General features: G+C 38.8%; 1 protein-coding gene across 2 annotated transcripts in view; it reads left to right on the forward strand.

The window, feature by feature from the left end:
* NME7 (NME/NM23 family member 7) overlaps window positions 1–27,690 on the forward strand; it is a 96,865-nt gene that overhangs the window by 25,053 nt on the left and 44,122 nt on the right. For both annotated transcript variants that reach the window (XM_065637886.1, XM_065637879.1), the window contains 5 exons: window positions 2,732–2,842; window positions 6,549–6,599; window positions 8,961–9,168; window positions 12,318–12,423; window positions 27,055–27,119. In XM_065637886.1, the coding sequence (XP_065493958.1) occupies window positions 2,732–2,842; window positions 6,549–6,599; window positions 8,961–9,168; window positions 12,318–12,423; window positions 27,055–27,119 (541 nt within the window). The remainder of the gene's footprint in view (window positions 1–2,731; window positions 2,843–6,548; window positions 6,600–8,960; window positions 9,169–12,317; window positions 12,424–27,054; window positions 27,120–27,690) is intronic.

Genomic DNA, 27,690 nt, shown 5'->3' on the forward strand with positions numbered 1-27,690 from the left:
TTTGTGTGGGTAATGTGTCCTGTCTGAGTAGACTATGCTTAGAGTCAGTTAATATCACTGACTTTGAAAATGGCGTTATAAAGCTTGGGTCTCAACCAGAAATATTTGAATTCTTTTTTAATTGGGATATGTTATTCTTATGCTTCTAGTTATTGACATAATCAGCATTTCTTCCCTGACAAGACATAAGCTACTGTACATGCAACAGTCCTATTATTAGACATAAGTAGATCTCACAAGCATAGCCACAGCATGCTTTGTGCACGGTTCCTTTGATCAGTTCCCATCTTCTGTTGTTTCAGTACTCATTGGCGTACTGTCGTACAGTCTCTCTGAAAATATAAGCAAATCAGCTTAATTTTCATTCTTTCTCCTTTGTTCCTAGACATAAAACTGTTTCAAGATGTACTTTGCAGACTGCATCATGTCAAACCACAATAAACATATTCCTAATTAAAACTAAAAATAGGGCACATGAATCAAAATCCAACCTGAGAAACAGTCTTCAGCATCCTGAATTGTACTTTTCTTATCCTGCATACTTCTGAGAAGCTCACTCTGAAATGTTAAAGTTTATATATCACTGTTAGAGAAAAGATATTGTAACAGTTGCTTATTGCAGTTTGTATTAATTTCTTCTAGGTAAATTGCTTCATAATGCAATATTTCATTCCATATTGCTAGGAATAACAGTTTTACTAGAAAGCTTGAAATTACCAAAATAAGGGACAGTTTCTTTCTAGCATTAGCAGTCTGTCTCAGATAGTCTGTGTAATAACATAAAATCAAAAAAGTATTCCTCAAGAAAACGCAAACGGTACTGGAGATCTTGTTCCAGTGATTCGATCCTTACTGTTCACAGTAAACAACAGAGCTGAGAACCTCTTATGCCAGGATGCAGGTCACGCATTTTGTGACCAAGTGGGTACGTGTCATCGGTCAAGCATGCAGCTGCTCCCCCTCATATACCACAATGCATGTGGCACACCCTGTCGTGATAAATCATATCACAAAATGAAGTGGAGCTGTGAAATCCTTGAGGAAGAGGGGAACAGGCTACAGGCTGTACACTGCATGGATTATGCTGGCAAACCAGGTTGAGTATTTGCCAGAGGGTCAGTCTTTCCTGATCTGAAGACAGGGCTAAACCTACTTTAGTTTGCACTGCAATGGACTGAAGCATAGGCTTGGTTGACTACTTTGATGCAGTTTCTAGCTACACCCTAGTCTGTCAGTCTTTTTGTGTCGTATAGCTGGTCCATGTGTATGAGCTTCCTGATGCTTGAGGAAATCTCTGTTTCTGAGCTCGGAAGGTCATTTACGTCTCTCCCTTACTTTCAGATGAAATGTCACATACATTCAAATCTTCACGTTTCCTGGTCCTAACACCTCCCTTCCTTTAGATTTGCTGTGAAATAGATAGTCTGTTCCCAAAGCATCTGTCAATCTGAGGTCACTTGAGGTTCAAAGTAATTGTAGTGGAAGTTCATCTGTCTCCTGTAACCTTAATGTATTTGCGCGGGCTATAATATATTGCTGCTAACCTAAAGGCTGTTTTCCATGTTATGCTGGTATGTAAAATAAGAAATTTGCAATTATATGCCTTTCATTTTAGGAAGTACTGCAATAAAAAAGTCTATCTTAGGTAGCCTTCATTATTGGAAACAGTGGAAAAGATGGAAAGAGCTCTTTAGGATTGTCAGATGTGGAGTTTTTCAGATACAGGGTTGAATAAATCTATTGATTTGTAAGCCGAGCACATTTGAAGCTGACTCACTGCAAGACGAATGCAAATAGAAAATGCCATTTTACAGATCTTCTTTTTGTGCTTGTTGTTTTTGATTAATAATATGTTTAGTGCTGAGGGTGTACTTGCTGCTAAGCAAAGTGCACTAATAAAACAGTCCTGGCCTTGAGGATGTACAGTATAAAAAGATAATTATTGAGAAGACAGGATGTACTTGGAAACAAAGATGTGGGGGAGAGTGTAGAGAGTTGTGGATTGGTCTTCCTTAGAATATAGCTGTCAGTTGGTATAAGAGATGTAATGCCTCCTCTGCCAACCTTTTATTGTGTCTATTAATACTGTCAGCTATTTGGCATGCAAATTGTATACAATGAAGTGTTTGTACTGTACCAAGCATAATAGGACCTTCTCACTGAAGCCTCCAAATATTTTAAAAGTAATAACAAAACAATCATTTCACTTTGAGTTTTATGGAAGAGGCACGTGTTTAAGTAGTATTTTTAAATTTTAACAGCTTCATTTTTATGAATATAATGATTAACATCAGGAAAAAAGGGAGCTGAGCAAGCACAGGGAGACGTTAACAAATCAGTTGTGTTGTAACCCAGAGCTGTAAGTGAGGAGCTATAGATATACACTAGCTAACTAAGTCAAATTGTTTGGTCAAATTGTTTGCTCTGAGAGTGAAGGGAGAAGCCAGTAAATAATGACTGCTGGTGGAACACTGTGAGCTGACTTGGGTTAGAAAGCTGAGGAAATTGTAATGTGCAGAACTCTCTTTTTATCAGAATAATGTCTTGTGCAGGCGTTCAAGAACAGCGTGGAAATTGATGAGACACTGGAACTATGATGTTTGGCTGTGGCAGAATTTCTGTCTTTGATGTGATGTGTTTTTGTCCAAATATAAACTCACCATGCACACCAAATGCTCTAAGGAAAGTAGTGTTGACTGCATCTCTCTACTTTTTTTTTTTTTTCCCCCAGAACACTGGCTTTGATTAAACCTGATGCAGTGCCCAAGATTGGAGAATTAATTGATATCATTATTAATGCAGGATTTACAATAACTAAGGCCAAAATGATGGTACTTTCAAGGTAAGGAATTTTTAAGGTTAGCTCTACTGTATCTGAACATTTTTGCAGTTAAGAATGTTCTCTGAAGCTATCCTGTGGTGTTAGACACATCAAATCCATTTCAGTGAGTAATAGAGGGAAGACTCATCTGTTTCATAATCATGTAGGTTTCTGAAAGCATGCAGAGAATTAAGCTAAGTATTAAAAAGTTCTGTGCAAATGAGTATGGATGATTAAATATGTAATGTTTCTATATGAATCCAAGGTGACTACCATAGCTTCAGCAATTCAGCAGTGTTTACTACTGACATGTCTGAATGTCCTCACCTCATGGCTTCCTGGTAAAAACCATATTGCTGATTATAACAGCATTGTCCTTAAAGTAATTGGGGGATTTTGCTCTCAGTAAACCCGTTATCTTAATTTGTGCTCTCAGAACCAAAAATTATTTGCTTTTTAATGACTGCAAGTCACAGGCAAAGCAAGTGATCTTCTGATGTTGTTGCAGGGTTGGACAGATTTTACTCATGCATCTTCCTAATCTACCTCAGCCTTTGCTGTTCTCCACTTATCTCATTGAATCACAAGATTTTTAAAATGGGCATGCTGCAGAGGAAAGAAAACATAGTTAATTTACCCTAGAAGACTTCCCAAAGTTACTGCACTATTTCTCTGTTGCTGCTTTGCCAAACTTGTTCATATACAACATGTATTTGAAAAGAAAAGCTGTCTTATGTAATACCATTTTTGTGTGTTCTTATGGTGTCTGTGTGAGGTCAGGAACAATTTTGCCCTACCTCAAAACTTTTTTGGCTTTCTGTAATACTGATGAAACAACTATGTGACTTCTTCCTCTTGTCTCTGCATTTACCTGCTGCAATATTGATGATACTGGTCCCAAATCCTTCTTCAAATGACTCCAGATTGCGAGTTCAATCAGGTTTCTAATGGTGATTTATAATTCACAATGTCTTTCAAGCCAGCTTTTTGGCTTGCTCTCCCGCAGTCTGAGAGATTTGATTGTGAGGTGTTAGTTGGAGTGGTTCTTTGTTTCAGTGTCTGAGATTTTGAAGAACTGTTGAGCCAAGTTACATCTTTTAGAGTTGACTTACACTGAAGACAAGACATTTTGAGACTTGAACTTTTATTACCTATTACTATCAAAATTCCTGCTTGTCTTGTATAATTGAAAATAATTATTAATAAGTACAAAATTGGGCTGTGATACTGGATGTGTGTAAAATAATGTCTTGAGTATTTCTGGTTTCTCTGCATACTGTATGATCTGTTTCTTGGGACTATGCCATTTTAAAACGATAGAGCTGTGGTTTTGCCAAAGTTTTCTGCCGTTAGATCTCTGCAGGCATGCTCATTCAAACCAGCATCATCACCTACTGCTTTCTTTAAAGGGATTATTACTGACGTTTGTCTGGCAATCACTGTTAAGTAGATTCATGTCTTCTGTAAAAAATTGTAGCCAAGATATGAAAGTAAGGGCAGGCACCTGCTTTGGTAGGTCAGCTCTCTAGTATTTTCATTTGATCATATGTCAGTTCAGTCTGTTATGCCCAAATGAACACTGTTTTTCATTCTTTAAAAGCAAAGAACTAATGAGAGAGATGAAATGAAAAAGGAACTAAGTTATACAGTACAACTGCAGTTTTATATTTATTGCAACAGGAATTCTTAACTGAGTGGCAGAGCTCAATTTGTTTTAGAAATATATCCCTCAAATATTTCTTCATGTTCCAAAACGATGATACTTAATCTGTTTGCATACCTTTTTTGTATTTGCTTTCCAAAAGTATTTGGTGAATTAGTTAAGAAGAGGATTTTCTGGTGAAATAGTGAATTGTAAGCAAAAACTGTAGGCAATTTGCAGAGTGTAGGTTTGAAGCTATTGTGAGCTTGCTGTGAGTAGCATAATTTTAAAATAATGTTTCTGCCTTAGTTATGAAATGGAAGGAAAACATATTAGCTGTATGCTTAATGATAATCTTTTGAGCTTTGAATGGCTCATGCTTACACTGAATTGAAAGCAACAAACCAGGAATTACTCAGTTCCAATGAGCAGGTGGTCATTTTGATAAAAAGGCTGCAGAAAGGTGTGACTATTCACATATTTGTCAAGGTTAGGTAAATTAAATTCTTAGGTTCTTCTTGAGGTTATTGCTTTCCTCTGGCAATACTGGGCTTAAGTCTGGACTGCAAATGGGAGAGAGATGTGAAAAGTTGTATTACAGATGACAGAACTGTGCCTTTGTTCAGACTTGGAATCTGTTATTTGAAAAACATGCAGGTAATTTATTTCAGTAAAGAGGGCTGCAAAAAGTGAGCAAAATCATGGAGATTAGAAAAAATCAGAAGACTGCATATAAAAACAATTTTCCAAGTGGGAATCTTTTAGTCTTTCTGCAGCTCTACGTTGATTATGAACTTTGTGCCCACACTAGGGATGAGCAATATTGCTTGCTTTCACCTGTCAATCCTCCTGAAGAGCTTATCCTTCTCCACAAATTCTACCTTCAGAAAGTGGTACACACCAGGGTTTGGAGCATGCCAAGACCAAGCCTGCACTTCTGAAGTGAAATTTTGAAGCTGCAAAATAACAGGGCTAGACTTGAAAATGCCTATGGATTTTTCTAGCTGTTGCCATGCATAGAAAGCACTGCAGTAAGCAAGAGTCATACATGAGAAGCAGCTGGAGAAAAAAAGCAGGGAAGAGAGTAGGTTGTCTAGGTGGTGCACAGGGGCTGGTGGGGTGAAAAGCCCACCAGTGGCTGGATGGCGGGTCTGCACCATGGTCCATGAAACTTGTGTAGCTGTGTAGCTGAGCCCAGTGCTGCTAAAAGCGTGGCTGTGGCAATGAAGAGCTTGGAGAGAGACACCCCCTGCCTGAAAAAGGTGTCTTTTTGCTGCTGGTACCTGAGAAAAGGCTAAGTAACAGCTGTGGTACAGACATACTTTGTATGTCTGGTGGCCCTTATTTGCCTGGCAATGTAAGGAGACCTCCTCATTACCGAAACCCTGTTGCTTTGGGTTACTACACAGCGTGTAGTAACTGCTGTGTTCCCTGAGGGGAAGTGCAAGGCCAAATCGAGTTTTCAAGTGGGAAAGTGTGGGAGAAAGCAAGTTTTAATCTGAAGGGCATTGTGCTGTCTATGGTGACTTGTAACATTTGAGGATACTGAATAGAAACCAGGTTATGCAATATTTTGTTGTGCACCAGTGAAAGCAAACACTACCCTTGATAAGGAAATAGGTTCCAGTGAAGCAGATAAATTGTTTATTTATTTTTTAAAACCAAACTTCATTAACCAACATACTCAAACTGAGATGAAGGATGAAAACAACATAGCAGTGAATGGCTTGGCAAGAAGGTGACTGCTGCATTTATGTCTCAACCTGAGAATGTGAGGACCATCAGTGACCCTGAAAATCCATGCTACAGGTTTCAGTAATTACTTCCCAGAGCAGGAGCACAAGGCAGAACCAGCTACAATCTACACCTGTAGCCACACCAAAAATGACAGAAAGTTAAATGTAGTTTCTGTTATTGGACATGAACACCCCACAGGCTGTCCAGCTTGCAAAGACATTACCTGTAGAAACATGTTGATGAATGATAGTTTGTGATTTTCAGGAAGTTTTATATATATATGTGTGTGTGTGTGTGCGTGTGTGTGTGTATCTACATATGTACATCTGTATCTTTTTACTCTTCCAGAAAAGAAGCAGTTGATTTCTACGTAGACCATCAATCAAAACCTTATTATAAGTAGGTATATCGATTTCAGCTTGACATGTATTAAGGTTATTTGTTGAATGCACAGGATTCTTTTACTGTATTGGGTACTGCAGGACCATGGGAAAATCAGCCATTTGCAAAGTATGCACCTTGTTCGTCTTCCTCCAGGGATAGATCCTTATTTCAGCTATGCAGGGTTTTAACTCACACTCTTTACAACCTGGTGATATCAGGGGAATGTCTTTGGTCTCTCAGAAGTGAAAATGTTCCTAGCAAGGCAAAACTTCAAAGCCAGGGGAAGGAGCATCTTCAGGAGCAGGGTGAAGCTTGCAAGTAATGGGGGAAAACTTAGCTGCAAGAATTCATTTGGTAGCAAGTACCCCAAATCGTAAGTAACTGAAAGGATAGTGCATGGAGCAGTTATTTACTGTACTGTTGCTCTTGGACAAAATGTCAAACTTCCATGGTGCTAAACTGCTCCACCTAGTATGAAAAACCTTAGTCTTTCCATAACTGACCAGATTGATACTTATGATCCAGAAATGGTGTCTTTTCTACTTTGCCTGAAAGTGCCAACAAACAACTTTCTTTTCTTCCCTCTGGATTTGGTGGGCTGCCTCTTTTAGGAAGAGGGTGCAGCTCTGCCTTGTGTTTTTCAGCCAGGTTTGAACCTGGGTTTGCACTGACTTGGTCAAAAGACCTGTTTTCAGTACTGTCATGAAGTGCTTGAGTGTTAGGATCTGCCAGCTGCTCTCCTGCAATAGCAACTGATTTATTGTGGGTTCAAACTCAAGCCCTTCAGAGAGGCATGGCCCCAGGCTACTCTGACCACTTTGGAGATCAGAGGAAGATCTAGAATTGCCTTTTCTATCCTGAATAAGCCTGTTTGAATATCTTGATAAATAAGAAAGAATTTTGCCTGCAGTGTTATTTCACAGATGTCTATCTACACTAATAGTAATTATCTGAGGAACTGTAGCCTTTGTTCACTGTAATGTGCCTGTCTCACATCCTACAGTCCTATTTGCTACACCTTCAGTATAGGATTTTTCTCTAAATTATAAACAAATAGTTATAAGGCATTACAAATCAAATAGAACAAGAACCTTTAAGGCAGTGAAATGTAAAATCTCTGACTTGTTTATATTTAGCTTTGTATTACTTGTCTTTAAATTTGGATTTAATTTGCAAGTTCGCTGGTCAATGTAAGCCTAGCGAATAGTAGGGAAAAATAGCACTTGTTTGGAAAATAATGGTTTTAATATAAATAATTTAATTTTTAAAAATTATTTAATATTCACCATTAGCCTGCATAGTAAGCAGTGTTGTAGAAATTGCTTTTTTCTTGGGTATGAACGTCTAAGTCATTTAACTGTGTCCTAAATAAGCAGTTTCTGACCAACAGAATCTGAGTTCCGATAACTTTTCCCTGTGTAGTTTCTTTATGTAACCTTTCATAGTTCTAATATCATTCTTTTAGCGAAGAACTAGTAGGATTTCTCTTCTTCTTTCTTCTTCTCTGCATAAACTATCATTAGGAAGATGACTGGAGAAGCACACAGTTATAATTCTGTAAAGCTCTTTTTTTAAGGAAGTAGTACAAAAAGCGTTGAGTCAACTTTCTCCTTTGTTGGTTCTGTCCTGACTACACAATGAAAAGTCAGGCTTGTTGGTATGCATGTTTTGTGAAGATATAGAATTAGAATTACAGTTTGAGTGGTTGTTTTCCATGTGAGTGAGGTGGTCGGGACAGGAGGCAGGCTGCTCCTGATAATATTTTTTCCTTACTTGGATTCATCTCATTAAAATCAGTTGACTTCTGCTTATGCCAGGATGTGATAACTTACTTTGTGGTTAAGTCTCCTCTCCCCTACAAACTTTCCAATATTGCTTCTCCCTTCTCTCCTACTTTGGATTTTGGCTGGGCAAAATCCATGAGAGAGGTCCACAGGGCAGTGGAGCAATCTGTCCTGACAGCAGCGCTGAAGTTGTGTCAGTGGGGAACACATACAGGGCATGTGTGAGGATCCTGAAATCCCACTGGGCAGAAGAGACGTGCTTAGGAATTGTTCCTGTCAGAAAAATGGTTGGCAGGGTCTCTTTCACTGTTGCCAGTACTGATCTTTAAAAAAATTCATTTGGAATCTAACATACTACATAGTAGCCTGAGTGAGTTTGTATTATCTGGTTCTTTTTCTACAACCATAAGAAGGAGGAAATGTGTGCACATGACCTAGCCCAACCTCTTCCTCAAAGCAGAGCCAACTTCCAAGATAGATAAGGTTACCCCAAGCTTTGCCCAGTTGGGTTCTGAGCATCCCCACTAGATCATACGTTTTTGTTGGTTTTAATTTGTAGTTTGGATCACCATATGCTGTTTCCATTTTGCAGTGAGCTTCTGGAATTTATAACGAGTGGTCCCATTGTTGCTATGGAAATCTTAGGAGATGATGCAATTTGTAAATGGAAAACATTATTGGGGCCAGCAAACTCTGCAGTGGCTAAGACTGATGCACCAGGCAGCATTAGAGCGAACTATGGACATGATGGCCTAAGAAATGCAGCTCATGGCCCAGAATCAGTTGCTTCAGCTGCTCAAGTAAGTTTTTGACTGTGTTGTTTGACTGAAGTGTGTTTTTACCTTACCTGATAACAGCTGCATCAGGAATTCCTCGTTTTTTTCCCCCACCTGACTTCAGAACTAGTTTAGGTATTCTTCATGGATCCTTTTAAGCATGGAAAAATAAACTGTCTGGAAACAGAAATCTCATTTATCTCTGCCACAATGGCCACTTTGATCAGGAGAGCATGCCTGGTCATTTTTAATGTCTTCTGTACATCACAAACATTGAGTTAATTGCATAGTCTGCATAATCTACCTATAGCCTACCAATGTTGGTCATAACAAGAAAGGGATGAAACAACTAAATCCTTTTGTGCCCTCCTGTGTTTCTCTTACCTGTTCTCCTCTACAGTCCTTACTAGTCCTTTGCCTGCAGCCTGCTTTCCTCTGCTGTCATTGTTCAGAATGAATAATTATGAAAGCAGGCCGCTTTGTATTGCTTTGTGTTTTGAGAACTAATACAATGGACCTGGCATTGAGGAGTTAGCTTCTCATTTGCTTTGTTTGCAGTGTGTCATTCCTTAGGGTTAAGAAAAAGCCCTGAGATTGGGTGATAGGTATTACCAGCATTTCTACAGAATTGAGGTGATTATTTGTGTGTGTTGTTGTGGGGTAGATATGCTGCTATACAATGGCTGATTGGTATTGCGCTGTGGTATCTTATCTGTAGACCATAAGCTGCCAAGTACTGTATACTAGAAAATATATGTAGAGATTATTTCCTGATGGTGAAGGCAGAGCTGGTCAGCCTTTTCTTCTGGCTGGTTATTAGGCTGCATAGCGTATCTGCAAAGTGTGGGTGGTTTTCCCCTGGTCAAGCACTCATCTCGCTTATCTGTACCGTGCCTGGGCTGCTGGATCCTCTCCATGTGCCTCTGGTTTTGACAAGAAATTATACGCTTTTTCTGCTGGCAGACTTGATGAAGATGGTGCATAGTCAGAAGGCATTTGGATGAAACCGATCTTTTCTGATGAAGAATTTTAGTCAGAAAAGTCTTTGTAGTTCTGGTTAAATAGCTAGATGTCTTCATAGGTAAGGGTGAAAGTTTCTCTTTGTTTCTATGTACTGTCATGACAACTGTGCCAGATTTTAAACCAAAAGTGTAGGAAAAAGCATCTATTAGCATACATTTTTTATTAGAAGCGTTAAGTATGTGCTTCAGTTTAAGTTTGTTGTTCTTTTTACGTTTCATTATTTTTGAAATGTGGTTTGAAGGCCCTGTTCATCTGCAATATATTTATGATTGTGGGATTATTTTGCTGAACTTTTTCAGGTGTCTGCATCTTTTGTGGTCTTACTGATACCAATCTTCAATAAATCAACAAAAATTGTGAATTTAATACCCCTCTGCCTATTTTAATTTAGTAGGCCCAGTAGTGTATGGCTGAATAGCAGTTGCCATGGAAACTAGTTGGCTGCACCTTGCAGAAGCTTTGCTGTAAAGAAAGAAATATAAGATAAAGGGACCTAAAAGAACTCTTCTGAAGGAAACTCAAAATCCCAACCACATCTAATGAATGCATTGTAAACTGAACAGTTAGAGTGGAAGACTGAATTGTTCTTTTGGAGGCTAAATGCCACATGATAGTATGCCTCTTGTGTACTCTAAGCTGGCGTCTCTCTGCAGGCCAAATTTTGGAATGTCTTTAGATCAGGAATGAAGGGAAGGGAAAATAATTTTCTTTTCAAGGTTCCACTTGGTTTTAGTTTGGCATTTCTTTATCCTAGTCCTTCAGCATTATTTAGTTACTGTTATGATTTTTAATGGATAAAACAAGGTGTTAAATATTTTTAATCTTTGGCTGCCTTTTCATGGCTGCTTCTTTTAGAGTAAACATTAGTTAACAGAGTGGGACAAAGTCTTCGAAGCACGCAGCATTTAATCAGTAGAAGGATGTAGGAAACAAAGCCTTTTGTCTCAGATATGCCCACTTAAAATGTGGATCGTTTGCTAGGACAAAAACAAAAGCCATAGATTCCCTTCTGTTGAAAGACCCATTAGTTTGAATTGTATAATTGTTCAAGTAAGGGTTACAGGAATCGTCAGTGACATGAGCTAAAGACTGGGGGATAGCTAAATTTGTTCCATCTGAATTTAGCTAGTAAATTAAATGAGACAATTCCAGGAAATGGCACTGCTACAGTTACACAGGAAAAAATCAAATTCAGTAGTACTATCTCCAAGATATTATTATTTCCCTTCATAGAAATTCATCAATTCTCTTAATGAATTTGACCAATAGGTCTGAAATGGAATCTATCTTTCAAGCATTTCACGAATGTTTATTGGCAGATTGTGTAACATATGTGAATAAATGGTATGGAAAAAGCATGAAGCTTGCAGTCAACAGTGAAAAAATATCACTGAGGCAAGGAGCCTGGCTGTCAAGCTCACCCCAGTATGGTCTAAGACCCAAGCTATATGATACCTGAATAGTGATGGTGGCAAGATAGGAAGTGATTAGAGGCAAGGAGGTTCTTTTGATTGATCCCAGAAGTCAGAGCAATTGAGTTCATCAGGTTCAATTCAGTAAAGAAAAAAAAAAATAGGGTCAGTAAGGCATGAGGAGTGAGTCAACAATTTTAGAGAAAGTTTAGTTCTTTAAGACAAAAGGAAAAAAAGTTGTAAACAAATGGGATGGCGGTCAGTTTTGTATAAAGAAACAAAACATACTGAGAAATGGATGGTAGGTGCATTTTGGCTCATATAGTAGAAAAGATGATGTGGAAAGAGGGAAGATAAAATATGTGTATATGGGAATGGATTTGAGAAAGATACTGAGGAAAGAGATACAGAATTCAAAAAGCTGGGAACACCTCTACCAAATGGTTGTGGCAGCAGCATTTTGAATGGTTTGGATCAAAATGATTTGTGTAGTGGAAGTAAAAAGAAAGACATTGCAAGAAATATTCAAATCATGTTTTTGTGACTGTAGCAATGATGTCAGAGAAGGAAAGATATATTTGAGAGAATATTATAGGGAAAAAGTATTAGTAGCTCAAAAATCTGTAATTAACGTTTATCTTCTGTGACTACGAATACTTCAGATGTGGTTACTTGTGATAAAATTTGATGTATGTAGCTAGATCAAACTAAAATGTATTCAATTACAATTGTTTTCAGGAGCTGGAGTTGTTCTTTCCCTCCAGTGGAGGTCGCGGACCAGTCAACAGTGCAAAATACACAAACTGTACTTGTTGCATTATTAAGCCTCATGCGGTTAATGAAGGTAAGCAATGCAGATAGTGGAGGTGAAAGCAACGTGTACTACATCGTATCCGTGATCATTCCTGTGGCCTTTTTGGGGAGAATGAGACTGCAAGAGCACAGGATATATCTCGTAGTACGTGCAAAAGTATGCAAATACATTGTCTTTCATACAGCTTTAGTATTTCTGCAGTTCAGTTCCATGAAGAGTGGATCAAGTGTTTTCCATGTGCATACTTGTTAATTTCCAAATAAGAAGTGAGAGGTGAAAAAAAAAAAGAAGAGCAATAAGAATAAACATGAGATTTGATGAATCTTACTGTGACAGCTGCCACCTTGCTCCTGTCTGCCCACCACACTCACGTACTTGAGATTTAGCATCCTCATGGCAGAGTGAAAGCAGGACACCCATATTGCAGGGCCTTTCACTCACAGTACTTGCAGTAACACATTATGTTAAAACTACTCACAAAAGGAGATTTGTGGTGATATGAGTCTTGCGGGGATTGAAAGTAGAAAAGGCTTACTCTATGAAAGTGAGCCAAAGACCTTTCTGTGCTGGAGAATGTCCTGTGAGCTCACCATATGAGTATTGGAGATGTTTCATGCCCAACTGTTACCATGCAAAAGTAATCTCACTTTTGTGTCCTGTACTTAGCTACAGGACCATGTGTAGGAGAAGTGAGTACAGTAAAATATTTTGGCTCTGGCACTGCAACAGTATTTTTGAGTGCAGAATAAATATTGCCATGTGAGAGTATTGAGATTTTTCTTAGTAAGATGTAGAGCATGCTCCAATGTTTTAATCACTCCTCTATGGATAGCTGAAATGTAAACAGCAGAAGTGACCGTAGCAGTTTCCAGTCCTTTCACACCTCAAGTGAGATGTCTGGAGAGCTTACTGCAAAAGAAAAGAAAAAAAAAGGCTTTCACAACAAAGAGTCTCACACTCACTGCTGATATGCCTGTTACCTCTCTGAGGCCTTGCATGGTATCTGCTACTGATAAGTCTGCCATGCAGCAAAGACAGTGTGATATTCCTTTTACAGAAATATGGGAAGCAACTGGGGCTGTGATCTTATCCAGCTATATGTTTGCAGAGGACAAACTTTTCTATGGCACGATTGTCAAAAGCTTTAATTTGATTGTGAAAATAGCAAAGTGGATGTCTTGAGCTGTCCTTTCTTATACTTAAGATGTAATTTCTATTACATATAGGGGCTCAGACTCTCTCTTAGTGAGCTCAGGTTGTCCCTTCCTACTTTTAATGTTCTTCATTTCTGTAGATTTCATAGTGCCCTGTCTGTTACTTTCTTTTTTCTTGAACTCAGAATTTTTCTGACTCACCAAAGGACAAATTCTGGCCATGCTTGCACTCTGGGAGTTTGAGTGTCTGGGGGAGATGGGGGTGGTGAGAGAGAGGGAGAAAGAGGTATGGGTATAGATAAACAGAAAATATAAGTGCACATCCAACTTTGCAATGTAAGTACTAGAAAGTCTGGACTGAAGTTGAGCTTAGTATTCAATATGTAGTCCTTTTTCTCCCACCACAGAAGGCTGGAAAGGCAGACCACAGCTGCCAAATAGCAACTAAAATTTGGAAGACAAAATATACCTTTTTTGAGCGATCTCCATCCATACAGCTTTGGTTACTACCCTCAATAGAATGAAGAAATGAAAATTGAATTTTCTTTCATAAGTCAGCAAAGTGTTTTATCATTTTTAAATTAAGATCAAGAATGATGAAATCATGCTTTTACCTGATTAAGCTCTGTTGTTCCTGCCTGTTCTCCCCAATGTTACTCTGAATATTTCAAAAGCCACACAGGTGCTGCATCTCTTAAAGAGATCATGAAACAGAGGTGGTCTTGTAAAACTTTCCAGAAGTCTGACTTCTGATGGGGTGTTTGGCTTAGGGAAGGAAGAGTCGCTGTGGCTGGGCCGCGATCTCCCTCTTTGAGAGCACTGGTGTGGCTTCATATTGCAACTGAACTGGTTCCAGTCTGTGGTGTGAGGCACGATGAATCCTTCCTCACAAGGGCTGCAGGAACTCTCCAACATGAGCCCAATGGACCAGGAGTGTCGCAGGGGAGAGGATTTGGCTTTCTTAGCTTGTCCTCTTCTGTCTTACTTAGTCTTTCTTGTATTCTTCTTCGGCCTGTTTTCGTGAGTAACAACAAAAATATCACTGAGTGGCATCTCTTTTGGTACACTTAGTCTTTTTATAAAGCACTTTGCATCGTCAGAGTTGGAAGAACCATGCACAACAGAGTAGAGCTGTGCATCAGCTTTGCAGCAGTTTTTGTATGTCTTAATTCCCAAATTACTCTCATGATTAAACTGACTTTTTTAATTTTGAAGGAAGATAGCCTTTGCCTCCTATAGATTTGAAGCTTTTAAAGCTTTGAGCATGCTGTCTATCCAGTGGCAGGCTGTCTCTACAGAAAGGTCACCATTCTTCCTTCCCCGTCCAGAGTGTTTTGGAGTCAGGAATAGAAGGCTGAAAGGGTTTAGGGGGACCAAACAATCTGCTCAGGAGAAGAGCAAACAATCTTGTCCTAGCTGCTTGCCTGAAATAGGCAGATGAGAAGGGAGAACCCTGGTTTTAGGAATTAGAGGGCAGAGACATGGCAGTGAAGCAGGTTGGCCCCATGGGATTGTACATCTGTAGGCAGAAAGTTTGTAGAAGGAAGGGCTGACCTATTTGGGCTCAGTGATCCGCGACAGAGAGGGGAGGCCCTGCTCATCTTGTCTCCCTTTTAACAGCTGTTAGTAACTGTGTTCAGTGATACCCGAGACGTTCTGGTTATGCCAGCAACATCTCCTGTATCTCTGTTGAAGTAAGTGCTATAGCAACTGGTGAGCTGCCCTTTTGGCAAAATTGCACGTAGGAAACTGTGTGATCTAAAAAATAAGCAGCTTGCTTACCCCCAGCAGCAGTGCTTCTAGCTGTGACTGTCCACCCTGCTGTTTCTGATGGGGAGAACGTAAGTGGAATCACAGCAGCTGGAGAGAAAAGGAAATCCTATGTGGCCGTCAGTGTGAGAAGGTGGTTTGGCAGAGACGTGGAGAGGAATTTATGTGGGTCAAAGCAGCAGAGCCTCTTATGCATTGCAGATTTGTGCTCCACAAATTTTCAGTATTGAGTATCTAAAAATAAACCTTTTTGCCATTTCCTATGCACTGCTGAAGCTTTGAACTTGATTATCTAATTACCATGAATATAATCTGCTCATTACACATGTACAATTACGTGAAGTTTCACTTAAATGCTTGAGCTTACACAGAGCTTTAGTCTCTATTTCTGGAGAAACATTTGATTGAATTAGTGATTTGAATTTTGCTTTCCAGTCCTTTTCCCAGTGTTTCTTTTTCCTCCAGAGTCTCTTGCATAACTGATTCTTAGAAGGAAAAATCTTCTGTTTTTCCATCCTGGAAGATAGTTTACTTTGACCACAGCTGTAAGCTAAGAGGCTTTTCAGCAAGTTTGCCTTGCTGTCAGAAGGCTGGATCTAGTCTCTAGTTTACACTATTCAGTTCTCAGACAGAGTCTTTTCTTAGGAACTGCCTTTGATTACTGCAGAGGGTTCAGAGGGTTCCTATCCAGTGGCAAAGCAGTGGAAAATCACAGTTGGTTTTGTCTGGCCTGGCTGACCCTCTCCTGACAGGCACACAGAAACATCTGTTGCCCGGCAGCCACTGCAGTGCAGCCCAACCACCTGCAGCAGGACATGGCACACACGTGATGAGTCCTGTCAGCGAGAGTGCCCAAAGTGTTTTCCAGACTGCAGAGGGACCCCAGGGCCTGATAAAGGGTGTCGGGGGAGTTACAAGCAGTTTAACTTTAGCTGTCGAGGGTGCTGGTGATGCTGGAGGGGTGGTATCGCTGGCCCTCTAGGAACGTGTATCATATGCATGTCTTAAAGAAGTAAAACAATAGCTACTTGGTCAGTCTGGTGTCAGCATAACGTCTTCTGTGGAGGATCAGAGATGGGAAACCAGCTGGGAAGGCCAGCGAAGGCGATGTAGCTCAGTGCTCTGGACTAGACAGCTTTACCTCATTCTCTAGTGGCTCCTCCCAGTGGTGATGAAGCCCGTCCCTGGCTGGTTGGAAAGTTGGCAGTGGCCAGGTGGTTGTATTCTAACTCTGAAGAGGGTTTGTAAGAACAGTCCGGTTCTTCTTGATTGGGAGCTGAAAGAATGCAAGAGCAACCTGATGCTATTCCATGCAGACTTGTTCTGAGCAGGGATGTGTTGGGGAGACATGATGTGGTTTGATGCCTTTAGGATCTGCCACACTTTTCAGTGTCTTTTAGCTTCCTCCTTCTCTTCTCCTGAGTCCAGTTTTCAGTCGAGGAGTATGGTAACTAGAAAGCACAGCTCTTCAGTGTGTTGATTAAGATTGTAGGGCTTGATTGCTTAATAATTGGATAGTTTTGGTGTGGATCTGTGTTTCTGTAACCCACTTGCTTCTTGTGCTTGGAGCTTCTGATAATTCAGATACAAGGTCACAGTTGCAATCATTTAGACATTCTCTTTTTGTAATTCCCCTCATGTTATGATATCTGGAGGTACTGGCAGTAGTGCTCAGAAGCTAAAATTGTAAATGGATGAAATTCAGTTTAATGCCCTGAGGACAGTTGTGACTTGACTGTTTTGTTGGCAGAAATCGCACCTTGTAGATCACTGGGTGGGATTAACTTTAATGTATTTATGTGTAACAGTTTAGTCATGTTTTCTGCAGGAATTAGAATTTGGTATTTCATGACTGGTTTAAAGTTTCTCTGATGTGGCTTTTACTTAATTCCTTTGAAAAACGAGCAGGGAAAAAATGACGAAAATAGTGGTGGTCAGGCTATAACGGCTGAGGTCAGAAGTGTGTTTTATTTCACATTTTGTACTTAGGTTACAGCCCAGAGCTTGAGAGGTGAAATCCTGCCCTCCTTTTCTGCACTCACAAGCTGATATGTGAGTTCTCCTAACATCAGAGTTTTGCAAAACCAAATTTGAGGCTAGAACTGTGCCATGAACTTGGAAAGCACAACTGCTAGTCAGGATTTCATTGATTGTGATGCAAACTGAGAGACTTGCCTAGAGATAAGGAAGTCTCTGTGGTCTTGAGGGCTCCAGGATGTGAGACTGGCTACTCAGGCACGTTCATTCTCCTAATATGTGTTAAGTTTGAGATTTTGTACGAACAATGCTGGTAAGTTAAACCTTTGTCCTTCTTTTGTAATAAAAAAATAATAAGTTACACTGATGTCTTCCACATTATTCTTCAACTAAAATTGAAGTCTCACAGAAAACAAAAGCAGGAGAAGTGGGTTCTTTCTGAGTGGAAAAGATGTTCTGTGGAAATGTGGTTTTAGACCTGTTTTGAGTAGATGCTAAATCTCAGAGAGTGCTCCTATCTTAATACCTACTGGACTGCTTTAGAAATGCATAGACTTTTATATTGATCAGCAGAGTGCTGCATGACAGGTAACTGTAAAAGTCTTATTTCCTTATTTATGTGAACACTTAGAAAAATTTTGATTGAGAGAGTAGTTCCTTGCTCCAGAGACAAACCTAACTTTGACAAAAAGGATATAAAGGATAGTAGTTCAGTCTCAAGCAGGTACAGAAACAGAGTTTACTTAGAGAGGATCTCAGGGGTCTGGAACGTCTTTCTTATGAGGAGAGAGACTGAGAGAGCTGGGTCTGTTCAGTCTGGAGAAGAGAAGGCTGAGAGGGGATCTTACCAACGCTTATCAATATCTCAAGGGTGGGCATCAAGAGGGTAGGACCAGACTCCTTCCAATGGTGTCCAACAATAGGATGAGGGGCAATGGGCACAGACTGAAGCACAGGAGATTCCATCTAAACATGAGGAGAAACTTCTTTACTTTGAGAGTGCCAGAGCACCAGAACAGGCTGCCCAGAGAGGTTGTGGAGTCTCCTTCTCTGGAGACATTCAAGACCTGCCTGGACTCATTCCTGTGTGATCTGCTGTGGGTGAACCTGCTTTAGCAGGTGCATTGGACTAGATGATCTCCAGAGGTCCCTTCTAGCCCCAGCCATTCTGTGATTCTGTGATACTTTACAAGAGAGAGTGGGGAGAGAAGGACTGAAATCCTGCATTTTGGTAAATTATATGTCTCACTGCAAACAACTGAAGAGCTGTTCCTGTCACGAGAGATACTTGTTGCTCTTTGGAAGAGAAATAGGCATCACTGTGAAAATGTCCAGTTGACCTCTGTAGTGTGCTAAGTATAGTTACATGTATGTGGTTAGGAGGAAATAAGCTGGAAAAGCAAAGAAGGACAGGATAAAAGAGGGGCAAATCTGTCGTAATTCTCAGGACTAGCTATCTATATAATTGTTTTTTATCAAGATGATTTGTATTCATTAGATAAGATTTTTTAGAATTGTAAACAAACTGTGGAATATATTTTTTTTCACCCTGGGTTTTTAGACATATGTTTGAGTAACTCATTATTTTTATTTTCAGGAAACCTAGAAGCAGAACAAGATTTTCAGAAAACTGTTTTCTCATACTTGAGAAAAAAATGAGGAAAGCAGTTTTCTTATAAGTACTCTTAAAGCATCTTCTGTCTGTGATAAGTATGCACAATAGGTGAAATGCATATGCTGTGGACTTCACTTAATCATAGGCAGAACTTTTCTTTGTATCTCATCTACAAGGCTGAGTACAAAGGACATCAGTGATAGCCTTGATACACTTAACAGAATGAACTATTTGAAGATAGAATCTCAAAATGGAAAAAAAAAAGTGGGATGAATGCAGATCTTTGCAGATGCTTATAAGAAGGACAGTGGATCATTTGAGATGTGACCTCTAGATATTCCCACATGCAATATGGCAATCTTAGTGCTGCAATCGTGAAAACTACCTAGTAAAGCACTATACTTTCAGATCCCGGCATTTTTTTCAGACAGATTTGCCCAGGCAGAGGACATATTTATGGAAGATTTAGATGCTCTTCATTTCTTACATTTTCCTTGAATACGTTATATATAGGGTGTTGAAATGTTTGGTAGTGTCTGGTGGTGCTGGGTTTTTTTGTCTGCATGCTTGTTTTTTTTCTCCTCAGAGAAGCTAGGAAAAAGTGATTAAAATGAAAGCAACCTACATTCCCACTTTATCACCATTTTTTGGATTAAAAAATGTAGCTTCCAGGAAAGCAGTATTCCATTTGCTTCCATCTGTGTTTTAAATTCTTTGCTGTAGTTGTAATGATGGATATTCCTTGCTTGGGATGTTTTTTTTTGAACCAAGCCTATGTTTTTTCTTGATTATTTGCTGCATAAAGTTTTAGCAGCTTGGCATTGGCTTCCCAACTTAGACTGACTTAGCGTTTCAGTGGCTAGTGGGGAAGCGACATTTATTTTTCCAAAGTATGAAAAATATATTTTACATTTGAATTGATTAGGGTAGTGGAGGACGTGAACTGAATCTGAAAATTCTTTCTGACAGTTTGAGACTGGAAGAAATAGGAGGAGGTATACTTCAGAGAAAAACAAACAAACAAACAAACCCCCAAATTAAATGGCACAGTCAATCCTTGCTGAAGCTTCTAAGTATCCTTCTACCACTGGAGAGTGTTTCCAAATTGTGTCCAATGGACTTATATTAGTGGTGCTCCTGTTGCTGAAAATCATCTGTGTGCAGGGATGATGGTGTTGACATAAAAAAACAAAGACAAACCCCAAACATTAGGAATGAGTGTTTTTTACTGTATTTTGGGATTTTCATTCTCAAAGGGTTAAAGAAAAGTTAATTCTAAGAGTGGTCCAGAGCATTTCAGGCTAGTGAAACTTCTTTCATACCAAGGAAACTGATGAATCAAGAGTCTATAATTTCATTTAAGCTACTTAGATACTGATGATATGATGGACGTTTACCAGTATGTCTTTTTTGAAGGAAAATATGCTTTTCTGATCTCTGAATTCTCTAAGTATGCTTTCCTTAAAGGAAGGTAAAACAGAATCAGATAGTGTAATTCACTTGAATATCAGTGCCTTCATCCCTTGCTGTTAGGAAACCAAAATTTTCCTTTAATGAACTTATTTGTATATTTAGATCTGTGCAGCATAAGCATCTGCATAGCCTTAAATGTTTTCCTGAACATTAGACTGGACATGAGCACATCAAATTAAAAGGGTTTTGCAAGTGGAGTCTCGCCACCCATCCTTGGGCCAGTTCTTGTTGATGTTGTCATTAATGACTCGAATGGGGAAGGATGGAGCATGCTTCCAGTGTTTGCGGATGGTACCAAGCACCTGCTGCAGTTTTGGAGGATGTGGTTAGAATTCAGAACATTCATGATGAACTGCAGAAATGAAGCCATGAGAAGAAAATGAAACTGAATATGAATAACTGCAGAGCACTACCATGGAGGAGGGAAAATAAGTGCGCAAATACAAAATAGAGAACAACTAACAGGTTATCAGTGGGAAGTCTGTAGAGTAATGTTTGAAATAGTGCTGTATCATGAGCACAATTAATGTTCACAATATTGGACACGCTTTATTTAGGTTGTTTTTGTTTTCTTTTTTCAGTAACTAGTACTGCTCAGTGCGGGTGAAAACCCGACTTGTGTACTATGTCTAGCTTCTGGGCACTCTTTTTCAAAAATAATACAGTCAACTGTGAGCAAAAAGAATAAGAGATGTAGTCAATTAAAACTTGATGAAAACTTGAAGGGTTTCATTTTTTTGACCTGAGATGGAGAAAACAGGGATATACAGCTTTCTCTATGTAAATTTGGAAAATATGTGCATATTTACTAATTCAGATGAAAGAAGATTTAATCTAATCATTAAGGAAAACTTCAAAGTATAGGGTGTTTTAAAAAAATGGACCCAATTTGAGATCACTATATATGAATTCTCTATCGTGTTGATGTTGTCCATACAGCAGGTGGAGGGAACATAGAACATTTATAAAAATGTTACTAAAACTTGATAACTCATTAAACCATTTGTAAATTTTTGTGTAATTGTAACATGTTGCCATTGAGAAATTGGGTCTGTCTTTTTGAAACATCCTGTATATCACTGTCCTGATATCTGGGGATATAATGGAACCTTTGTTACCAGAAGTTTTTGAGAACATTTTAGAAAAATTTTAAAAAACGAAGCCCTAAATAATCTAACTTCACTGTACCTGCCCTTTTCAAATCAGAGCATAAGGAGAAAGGCAAGGTATTGGCTCTGTAAAGAGTCAAGATGCAGAATGTAGGAGTATCTAATAGTCTTTTGTTAAGTCGAAAAGAACTGATGGAGCTTACACTATATTTACTGTTGATCTAGAACAGTGAGTTGGCAAACCTTCCACAGGAAGTGGAATATAAATTTATTAAAGGCTGGAGCAGATTATAGGGGATCTCCTGAGAGTTTTAACCTTGAGGGTTAAGTTAATTGACAGCCCAATAGTAGATTGAAATTATTGTTTATAATTATGGGCTAATGCACATTACAAGGCATAATTTTAACCACTTCCTCTCTGTAACTGTTCGTGAAAAGTCCCATACACAGTGTTCAGTAGGGATAACCAGGAAAAAAAAAAAAAAAGAAACTGAGTAAGCATAGGAATGGTTTGAATTATAATACTGAATGCCATCGTATAATCCAGAGTTACATCCTCAACTAAAATATCACGTTTAGTTTTTTTCACACTCAAGAAATAAGCAAACATAAATGAAAATTATTATAGCCATAGAAACATTCTCCTAGCCAGAGTGATAGACCGTAATATTCTCAAGTGAGAAAAAAAAATCAAAGTGAATGTGCTAAAGGTGTGCAGAATAGTGAACATCTCAAAAGAAATAAATGAAAGACAAACAACCTGGGTATTTCTTTTTAAGCTTTCTCTTAATACAAGGACAAAGAAAGACAGAAACCTAAGCCTTTCTGGTTTTTTGTAGATATACAGCCATCAGTTTGAGTTCAGTATAACTGTGTCAGAGGTATTGGTCTTTTCTTTTTAATCTTTCTTTCTTCCTCAAATTCACTTCTCAAATTGCACACTCTGTACAGCCAAATTGCTGGATACTTTCTGTAGCCCGTCTGTGATCTTTGACTTGAATTTCTCTATGGATGTTTGCATCTGAATTTTAAATGTGACTCTTCCCGTCTATTCCTATGCAAGCATTTGCAGAATTCGGGGTTTTTTCCTACAGTTTTTCACCATTTTTTGTCTTAATGCCCTGTCTGGAATTCACAAGTGTGGTCTTGCCTTGTTCAGAGTGGTTCAGAAAGTTGCAGCTGGGATTAAGCCTTTGAACCTTTTACTTCCTTTGAGTCTTTCTTTAGGTTCCTATTCTCGGTTGCATCAAACGCTTGGCTGTTTTCATTTCAAGGTCCCCTGAGATTTACTTGCATATGCATATTTTTTCTTGGGCCAGCAAAATGATGATTTCTGTTCTCCAGTAAAGCAGTGGTGATATCTTTTGTCTTCACCCTTTATACTATTTTCAAATGAATATTGTTTGTAAAGATTTTCACCAGTGCTACCGTGTTGATAGAGTTCTCCATAAATATCTGTAAAGCTGCCTTTCAAACTTCTTTAGGTTCTCCTTTAATGCAATGCCTAGAGAGAAATGAGGAATGATGGAAAATATTGGATTCTATCACTATGGACTATATTCTTTCATCATTTCCTCACATGTTCCTCTGTATCTTCTGTCTGTATCCACTTGTCTCTTTTTTTTTCCCCCCTCATGGTTAGCCTGGGTAGCTTTTGAGCTCCCCTCCTGCTCTGTCTTGACCCAATGTGGGTCTCTCAGGAGACCCTCTGTCCTTCTGTGACTTACTGCTTGGTGCTCCAGAGTACAAATATGAAAATAACTGGAAATTCTTTTTTCTGCAGTACACAGCGAGGCTGGGAGATCAATAGCTACAGATTATCACTATGGCCAAACATTTGGGGAGTCTCGAAATGGTGCATTTATGTTGCATAGTAAGAATGTCTGGAGTTGCGTTATTTCTAAGTAGAAAAAGAGAAGAGACAGTTAAACCTTGTTCTTCAGGGATTAAGCGCACTTCTTGAGAAGTACATCTGCCAGATTCCTACTGCACTGTGTTTTGCAACGTTTTCTGAATCAAAGATTAGTGAGAACTTCAACTGAAATATGTTGCAGGAGGGCCCAGCTCTGAGACCCATTTTTTTCCTCTTTTGGAATTCAAAAAGTACTGTGCTCACGGTCAAACCTTATTGTGATACTCTGGCATTTTGGGACAGGACCTTTAACACTTGGCAATAAGGAATCAGATAATTTAATTATTCTGTGAAACAAATTTGCATTTTAAAATGTCAAAAATGAGCATGACATGAAATTGTTACTTGTATTTAGTGCTACTTTAAGCATCTGGTACTGGTTACTTCTAGAAATATGTTACCGGATTAGGTGGATCATTAGCTGATCAGTCATGACAATTTCTGTATTCGTCTCAAAAAAATGTTGTTGTTCCACAGTAATTATTTTTAATTATTGGAAGGATATTAAAAAAAATACATATAGAGGTTGAGACGAGGAAGGTAGTTCTTGATTTGCTTTGAAGGCAGTTCTTGATTTGCTTTGAAGGCAGTCTGGTGTCTTGCCTAATAAGCTTTTAATGGTGGAATGGTTGAATTGGGAAACGGGCCAAGAGCAAGGGGAAGAGAATGTACCAACTCCAGTAGCAGGGCTGGTGGTTCATAGTGTGCTGGGACTGGCAAGTCTTGGTAACACAGCTGTTACATTCCATTAATTAAAGTGCTGTTAGGTTAAAAGTAACTTGCATAAACTGTTTTAGTCAGATCCATAATTCTGCAAACAGTTGTAACATTTTTTCAGTCTGATGTCTTCCCTGCTGCTTTCTGCTTCCTAATGAAGTGCAATTTTCAAATACTGTGTTTTGTAAAGCAATGAGTTGTAGAAGATCAATGTAACTGAGGAAGTCTTGGTGCCTTATCATTTTATCTGATTTAAATATGTTGGAAGATTTTTCATCTTGTGTTAGCTGTGTAGTAACATAGTGCTGCCTAGGAGACATAAAACGTGTGCATGCTTGCTCTCTCTCTCTCATATTTGCTAGGATTAGTATTAAATTCCTCTAGTTGTATTTAGTAGTGCTTGTGATTCTTTTGTGCTTTGTGGCTGAAAATTCATCATAACTGGTGCTTAATCTGAAGCTTTGATTTGAGTTCTTACTGTAATCACATTTTAAACATGCAGTGGCCCTTTTCAAAGGGTCCTTAAGTTGTTTTGGTTTGGTTTGGTTTTTTTCACTACAGATCTGGATTTAAAAGCTGAAAACAAATTGTTGAAAGCTGCTGAAATGGCACTCTATCTAACTAGTTCTTTTCCTCAGCTTTCTCTGCCCATGGAGCAGAGGACATGTCCCAATTCAGTCATACAACTGGCTGAAAGACTGAAACAAATCCCAAGCCGAGCCTTGAGCTTCCACTCTTCTGTTGCTTGGGGATTGCCTCTACGCTTTTTGTTTCTATTTTGGTTCAGGTAGCATTTGAAAGGAAAGTGTCCCTAGGAGAAGCGATACGTGTATTGCCTGAACTGGGACAAGGGAGGCCAAGTCACTGAATTCGTAGATCTGCGCTGCCACTGGCAACTTGCTTCTCCTTAATTCCCACATCTGGGAAGTGGAGCTAACATCCTGCTTTGCAAACATAAATGAAATCTCATGCCTCTTCCTCAAGGCACTTTGAATTTTTTTTTGGGCAAGACATCTATCTGTACAATGGTGGCAATAATTCCTTTGGTTAAGCCTTTGGGTGTTGCAGTTATGGGCAATCTGTCTGGAGCAACAAGGTGCTCTGTTGCTCTGATGAGTGAGAGTGAACTCAGGAATATAATGCAGAGGAAAATCTTGGTAGCTTTATCACAGTTAATTATTAAACAAACCTGTATTAAAGACCTTCATGCAAAATGCATTCCTACTTTGATTTCTATCATTAAAGGAGCCTGTTTCCTCTCTAGAGAGAAGAAAAATCATAATGACTTCAGTAGAGAAACAACCCAGAAAGCTGAATATTTGAGTCCCTCTTTGTTTCTCAAAACATGGATTTTGATTACAGCTCATAAAACTGCTGAGGACAAAAGTTCTGTAAAATGCAGATCTCCGTAGTAGAAGTGGTCTGATGTGGTCTTGCATTTCCTGGAAAAATTGCTGCTGCTTTTTTTTTTTTTTTGCTTTGAAAAAAAGGTGAAATATATTTTCCTGGTTTCACAGGAGCGTTCCTTAAACTTTTGCCAGTGCTAGTGAGCCATGGTGTAACAGTATAGTGGGATGGCAGGAACTGCACCTGCCTCCACTTGTTTTCACTTCCTGTAAGCTCAAGCTGCATGGGCTATGTACCAAAATCTCAGGTTTTCTCTTTAGTAATTTGAAGATTTTTTTTTTAAGAAGTATGCACTGTTTTATATGTGGAAGGTTTTTCTACATAAACCTTAATGTGAAAATACAGTGGAGGATACTTCAGGGACAGCTTTTTAAAATTTTAATTTGTAAATACAAGTTTTGAAAGCCCTCCAACTATCTGTCTCATTTACTCAGAGCTTCCACTGACCTTTCAATGGGTAGGAAACTCCCCAATTGTATGCCACAGGTATTAGCAGATTATGTACAATTTAGGTCTTGAGCATGCTAGAACTTAGACACCAGATATGTTTTACTCTCATCTACTAAATTTATGCAGTACTAAAAATCCTACAATTTAAAGACTAGTTAATAAGAGGATTTAATGACCAAGAGTCAAATCCAGCTGTTGTCATTTATTACAGGGTATTCTTCTATGATTTATTTTGCTCTGAATAAATGTCCAGAAATGTGTATTTTCTCACAAATTGTGCTAGAGGATATGCACTTATGCTCTGTAAAAATTGTGATTCTATAAAATTCACTCACACAGAGTACTGTACTTGGCTGACAGTCTTTCAGATGGCCTCATCTTGTAAGCACAGGCAGATCTAAACTACACATTCAGTGGAAAATCAGTAGTTCTTGTTCTCTAAAGTTTAGTATTTTGTTTTACAATGTCATTCAATCTTTGAGGATGCATTCTGGAGAGAATAAAGCAAGCAGTACAATCAGCAGTAGTGTGTTTGTGAGTTATAACCTTTGAAGCAGTAGGTTATTTTGCACTAATGTGTTTTTCCCATAGAAGGCATGAACTTTTGTGCTGGTATGTTAGGAATATTTATTATCATCCTGCATTGTTTCTAGCTTAAAGTAGGACCCCCACTGTGGTGAACACTATATAAAACCAGCAAAATAGGCAGGCTGTGCTCTGAATTGATTACTGCTTAAGTATTGGTACTGCCAGTGGAACTAAATTAAAAATCTAAATCTTGATCTTAAAGCAACTGGGTGTTTTGCAGTTGATTTGAGAAAAGCAAAGGCTTGACTAATTACCTTTTTTGATTTAAATTCTTTTCAACAGCTGCATGGAATTTAGTTGTTTGAAAACATCAAGATGTCACTATAGATAGAACATGGAGTATGTGAACTCAGCTCTGCTCTCTGCTTCCTCTCACAGCATTATCCAAACACTTTTTTGGTTTGAAAATAAGTCATATATTGGCATAAATACCTTCCAGTTGTAAATTCTGCTTTTTAAAATTGAATACTGTCTTTGGTGTTTCTTCAGGGCTAGCTGGAAAGATTATAAATGCCATCATCAATGAAGGATTTCGGATCTCAGCATTGCAGATGGTAGGTTTCCTTCTGTGTGTGTTTTTCTGATAAACAGAAGTTGGAGGAGTGCTGTGTGCACTTCACCATAATGCACAGGTGTTTTACTGCAATACAAAACCCTTGTGAAAACTGTGTAGCGATGTTTTGGGATCAGCAGTGTCCTCATGATATTTGTGTTTTATTATTTGATTGATCAGCTGTTCTGTTTCTCGGTGTTGGGTGACCTTGAGCCAAGACACTTTATCTCTCTGTACCTCAGTTTCCCTATAGTTACAAGCGAGATAATGATATCTCTGTTTTCTAGAGCAATTTAAGATAGCTTTTTAAAATGTACTTGCTAAGATTAGAGAAATGATTGTTAATATCCTTCCTCAATTTTTTAAATATATGTTTAGCATGAATTTAGGGGAAGGTTTTTAAAGATACTTAAAGGATTTTGACACGCTGATCCCCCTCAGCAGTTAAAGGAAGTTGGCACAGAGATTGTTCCCAAGAGTAGTGCTGTAAGTCCTGCCCTTTGATTTTTGTGAAAGTCTTGATCTGAAATCTCCCCATGACTCAAATCCCCACCACAAATGAAGAACGGCCC

This window comes from Caloenas nicobarica, chromosome 1, assembly GCF_036013445.1.
Source record: "Caloenas nicobarica isolate bCalNic1 chromosome 1, bCalNic1.hap1, whole genome shotgun sequence".
Taxonomy (NCBI): domain Eukaryota; kingdom Metazoa; phylum Chordata; class Aves; order Columbiformes; family Columbidae; genus Caloenas; species Caloenas nicobarica.